This window comes from Pteronotus mesoamericanus, unplaced genomic scaffold (genome assembly GCF_021234165.1).
Source record: "Pteronotus mesoamericanus isolate MK-2021 breed Mesoamerican mustached bat unplaced genomic scaffold, CSHL_Meso_final scaffold_21, whole genome shotgun sequence".
Classification (NCBI taxonomy): domain Eukaryota; kingdom Metazoa; phylum Chordata; class Mammalia; order Chiroptera; family Mormoopidae; genus Pteronotus; species Pteronotus mesoamericanus.
Window position 1 is genome coordinate 5,498,093 of NW_026555310.1, and position 5,335 is coordinate 5,503,427.

At 58.0% G+C, this 5,335-nt stretch overlaps 1 protein-coding gene across 1 annotated transcript; it reads left to right on the forward strand.

Annotated features, from left to right (window-relative positions):
* The first annotated feature begins 720 nt into the window (after nt 1-720).
* DHH (desert hedgehog signaling molecule) lies at nt 721-4,845 on the forward strand. Its single transcript, XM_054590862.1, has 3 exons — nt 721-1,023; nt 3,693-3,954; nt 4,220-4,845. The coding sequence occupies exons 1-3, from the start codon at nt 721-723 to the stop codon at nt 4,843-4,845; spliced, it is 1,191 nt and encodes a 396-aa protein (XP_054446837.1).
* Nucleotides 4,846-5,335: the final 490 nt, after the last annotated feature.

A 5,335-nucleotide genomic window follows, 5' to 3' on the forward strand; every position in this document is an offset into this window, starting at 1 on the left:
CTCCTGGTACCTACGCCTTCCAGTCCTGATTACTGTTGAATAAGAGATGGAAATGGCAGAGGTTTGGGGAGGACCACAGACAAGGGAGGCTCTGGTTGTATGTATGCCCAAAGAGCTTGGCTAGCCTTGGACAGAAAGTGGAACCGATAGTTCCTAGGTAGCAGAGAATATGGACTTCCAGAATAGGCTTTGGGAGAGCAAAGATCAATTCAAGTATCAAAGGAGGGTGGTTTGGTGCCAAGCTTAGACCAGGCAGACTAAGGATTGTAAAGCTACTAGAATTTCTTAGGCAGGTAACTGCCTGGTTTCCAAGATGGGACACACTTCAGTCTCAAGCTGGACCAGTGGTGACCAGCTAGAGCCCCCGCCCTGGTGGGAGGGGGCGGGCCGGTCCTAGGCGGAGGGCGGGGCCAGGGGCCACTTAAGGCGGAGCCCGGGCGTTGTGGCAGCGCCGGAGCCTGGCGGCAGAGCCAGGCTGAGCTGGCATTCACCCACGACCCCCCTTCCCTGCTATGATGGCCAGTCAGTAGCAGGTTCCAGACCCCCGAGGGGCATGTAGGCAGAGCTAGCGGCAGCCAGGTGCACAGAGCCACAGCAGCTCTAGGGCACTCTGGGGGCAGTTCTGCCTGCCGCGCTCTCTGGTGCCGGGGGGAATGTCCAACTGCAGGGCGAGCTGGTGAGGACAAGAACGTTCTCTTTTGGCCAGAGTCCGCTGCATCCATGGCGCTGCTGTCCAGTCTGGTGCCCCTGTGCTGCTTGGCACTTCTGGCGCTGCCAACCCAGAGCTGCGGGCCGGGCCGGGGGCCGGTTGGCCGGCGCCGCTACGTGCGCAAGCAGCTTGTGCCGCTGCTCTACAAGCAATTTGTACCCAGCGTGCCAGAAAGGACCCTGGGTGCCAGTGGGCCAGCCGAGGGGATGGTTGCAAGGGGCTCAGAGCGCTTCCGGGACCTGGTGCCCAACTACAATCCTGACATCATCTTCAAGGATGAGGAGAACAGTGGCGCAGACCGCCTGATGACTGAGGTAAGGTGGGTCTCTCCTCACCTGCGCCAAGTTTTCTACTTTCCTGTAGCCGCCCAGGAGGGTGAACTGGGCTTCATTTATAAAGATCTTAATCTCAAATACCTTCTCTCACCCCACCCAAAATAAAACCTCTGCTGGCTGGACTGAGTGATCAGGAGGGATCAGAACAGGGGGGAGAGGGAGGAGGGACTAGTGAGAGTGAAGCTGGGAGAGACTTCGAGGGTGAGGGCGGGGAAAGGGGGATGGCGGCAGGCGAGACGGGAAATGGCTGAGGCGTGGACCGGGGGTCAGCTACCAAGCCAGGCAGGAAGGGCTGGGGTGAGCTGGGGGCCAAGAGCTGGCTAGGCAGCAGACAGAAAGCTATGCCCTTAGCCTGGCTCCTGACCTGATTGTGGAAAAGCTCTGTGAGCCAGAGACTGAAGGGGGCTGGGAAAGGGTGGCCAAGAGTCTGGTCACCGGGCCATTTACCTGAGCCGGGGCTGGCATGAAGAAGGCATCCTAGAACCAGGACAAGGTTGTTCTAGAGTCTAAACGACTGTCTTGGGCTGAAAGGCAGTTCTCAATGGGAAGAACAGATGGGTCCACCTAAGAATCAAAGGGTTCCTGTGTCCCTCAAGCTCAGTTTAGCTCAGGGGCTTTCCTTGGAATCAAATAACTAAAATAAATTCAACTACCATGTATTGAACATCTGCTGCAGAGCAGAACCTAACCAACTGAGGGAAAGGTGAGCAATGCCTTGGGAGAGAAGGACTACCTCCAGCCACTAGTCTCAAATATCAGAACTGGAAGGAAACTTGGACATCACATTCTTTCACCATCACCCCACCCCTCATTTTACAGTGAAAGCAGGGCCCCAAGAGGAAAAGCGATTTAATCAAAGTCGTAAAACTAATTAGTGGCATGGCTGGGACTAGAATTCAGGACTCCTGATTCTAAGTCCTATACACTTTCCATTACACCACCTAATTGTGTATGGAGTGAGGAGGTGGGGGGAGAGGGAGGGGTACGGATTTCCTCTGATTAATTGCCATAGTTTTCCAGGTTACTTTGTTAGGAAAACCTGTTCAGGAGAGAAAGAATCCCTTCTTGTTCCTGCCTTGAAGCCTTCCTCCTACCCTCAGATTGAGAAGGGGACACTCCTTCCCTCCTCGGTCATGGAATGTTGTGGCCCTTTCCTGTGGCTGCCACCTGCAGCAGAGGGGGCAGAACAAGGGACAGGCCCAGGAGGGGCCCTGGCAGGCTTGGGAACCCTTTCGGTCCTGCTTATCTCCCACACCCTGGCTGCAAAAGGCCTCCATTGAGTTGGCTCTGCAAAGGACTGCTGCCCCCGCAGGTCAAGGCCTCAAGGCCTCCATAGGGGACAAAACGACAAAAAAGTTGGAAGGAGTTACCACTTTTCCTGTCTTTCCCCTCCCCTCCTCTCCAACCCTGCGGAGGTGTAGAAGACCCTGCAAGAAGGGCAGGGGAAAATTGTCCCTCTGGCAGTTAGGAGAAAACGAAGTCCGAGGTGAGAGGTCGGAGGGGGAGAAGAAAAGGAAGCTGTCCTCTTTGCGCCTCCTCCCGCGGTGTCCGTGCTATGGTGCTTGCCAAGGTCTCCGGCTCCCAAATTGGAGCGGCCAAGATAACCGTGGTCTCACTCCCCCGGGTGCAGGCTTCCAGCCGAGGCTGCTTTTCCTCCTCTCCACTCCCACCCTGCAGGGGGCCCCCCAGATCCGCACAAGGGCAGCTCCGGCCGTTCTCAGGTGCTACTCCCACGCCTCTCTGGGCTGCATCTGGACCAGAGATGGAGAGAGATGGCAGCTCTCAGGGCTGGCAGAGACTGAGCTGGAACCGGGAGGGCTGGCCTCGCTGGGGGAGGGGACTGGCGGGGCCGGAGCAGGGATGGGGGGGCGCGGCTTTCTGCCCTTTCCTCTCCCAGAGCCGGGGTGGCTGAAAAGCGCCTTTGTGGATGGAGCTGCTGAGTCCGCTTCTCCCGGCGCGTCCCCGGCCTCGGCCCGGGATTCTCGCTTGGTTAAGTCATCCCGGAGAATGGCCATTGTACTTCATGCAGCCCCCGCCACCCCAACCCTTTTTCTAGTAGCCTTGATCCCGCACAGCCCCGTTAGGGCACCTCTATGGGGGGCACTAGCACGATGAAGGGGTTAATGCTAGGGGCCGAAAGGAGGAGGAGGAAGGAAGGAAGGAAGCGATGCCCGGTGCCAGGGAAGGCAACGAAACAAAAGATGAATCAGGCAGAGGGAGGGCAGCCAGGGCTTGCAGCGGGGGGCCAGGCTCAAACAGGGGCTCCTTTTGGGGAGCCAGGCCGCTGGACCACTCCCTGACCAAGCTTCCACCCACCCTCTCAACTATTGCTGTCTCTCAAGTTGAGCCAATACCCCAGGACGAGCAGGGGTTAGGGGCGGGCATTAAAAATAGAGGAAGAGCTAGGTATAGGTGTCCCTTCTCAACCTCAGACCTGACCCCACAGTTCTCCCACGTTGCTTTGGGAAGGTGGTGCTGACTGGTGGCGAAACCTATGCAGATTTTCACTTCCCCAGGGCATTCAAAAGCTGGAAGGGAGTCAAGTGGGGACGGGAAAGCAGAAGAATCGACCCTCCCATCCAGGTCCCTTGTGCCCCCATAGTGGTGGTAGTGATAGTGAGGAGACTGACTCCTTTATTCCCCGACAGCGTTGTAAGGAGCGGGTGAACGCTCTGGCCATTGCTGTGATGAACATGTGGCCAGGAGTGCGCCTGCGGGTGACCGAGGGCTGGGACGAGGATGGCCACCATGCTCAGGACTCACTCCACTACGAAGGCCGTGCCTTGGACATCACCACGTCCGACCGCGACCGCAATAAGTATGGGTTGCTAGCGCGCCTGGCAGTGGAAGCTGGCTTCGACTGGGTCTACTATGAGTCCCGCAACCACGTCCACGTGTCGGTCAAAGCCGGTACAGTAGGGTGTGGGTGGTGAGGTGTGCCCAAAGGGGGTCTCTCTGGGAAACAGGCTGCACAGCCCTTTTGCGAAGCTAGGGGTGACCAAGGTGGGCGTTAGCTTTATAAACTCCCCTTCCATGTCTGCCCAGGTTGGGATCAGATCCGTGGGAAACTGCAGTTGTGTTGAGACTGCTGAGGTCTGCGCTGGGCTTGACCCACATCTTTGAGAATCAGTACTAATATTTTTCATCCAATGCTCTCTATGCTTGTTCCCTGCAGATAACTCACTGGCGGTCAGGGCGGGCGGCTGCTTTCCGGGAAATGCCACCGTGCGTCTTCGGAGTGGCGAGCGGAAGGGGCTGCGGGAACTGCATCGCGGGGACTGGGTGCTGGCGGCAGACTCGGCAGGCCGGGTGGTGCCGACCCCGGTGCTGCTTTTCCTGGACCGCGACTTGCAGCGCCGGGCCTCTTTCGTGGCTGTGGAGACGGAGCGGCCTCCGCGCAAGCTGTTGCTCACACCCTGGCACCTAGTGTTCGCTGCCCGAGGGCCAGCACCAGCGCCAGGCGACTTTGCACCGGTGTTCGCACGCCGGCTGCGTGCAGGGGACTCGGTGCTGGCGCCCGGCGGGGACGCGCTGCAGCCGGCGCGCGTGGCCCGTGTGGCTCGAGAGGAAGCCGTGGGCGTGTTCGCACCGCTGACAGCGCATGGGACTCTGCTGGTTAATGACGTCCTGGCCTCGTGTTACGCGGTTCTGGAGAGTCACCAGTGGGCGCACCGCGCCTTTGCTCCTCTGCGCCTCCTGCACGCGCTGGGGGCGCTGCTTCCAGGAGGGGCTGTCCAGCCGACAGGCATGCATTGGTACTCGCGGTTCCTCTATCGGTTGGCGGAGGAGCTGCTGGGCTGAGCGCTGTCGGCATAGAAACCTCGAGGCGCCTGCCCACCAAAAGGAGGGCTGGGGGCCGAGATCTAGGGATGTGGGCAGCGGATGATGTTGATTGGGAGGGAGGGAGGGAGGGATAGGGAGAAAAAAAATGGAGGCTCTGCGGAACTGTCTAGTTTAGGGGCAACCTCCCGCTGACGAGGTGGTCCCGGGTCCTAGGTAGGTGGGGTTGATAGTGGGTACTCCTTTTGACAAAGACTATTTCGCCTTTTCTTCCCTAATGCCTCAGCCCCAACCGATTATTTTATTTTATTTTCTATTTATAAATCATAATATAATGATCTGCTTGCCTAGCCTGGCAAGACGAGGGGCTGGGGCACAGCGTTAACACTGTCTTACACAGCCAGCCAATCTGACGTCTGACATTTTCCTACAGGTGGGCTAATAAAGGGAAAGCTTCTGGGAGATCATTGGAAAATATCTCTATTTCGAGGGTGATTTACTTCCAGAGTGG

What these genes read in the sequence shown, in the direction of transcription:
- DHH (XM_054590862.1), top strand. Translation starts at nt 721, where the DNA reads ATGGCGCTGCTGTCCAGTCTGGTGCCCCTGTGCTGCTTGGCACTTCTG. An exon ending in CAGACCGCCTGATGACTGAG is followed by an intron (nt 1,024 to 3,692) that starts GTAAGGTGGGTC and finishes ATTCCCCGACAG; the next exon opens with CGTTGTAAGGAGCGGGTGAA. An exon ending in CCACGTGTCGGTCAAAGCCG is followed by an intron (nt 3,955 to 4,219) that starts GTACAGTAGGGT and finishes TGTTCCCTGCAG; the next exon opens with ATAACTCACTGGCGGTCAGG.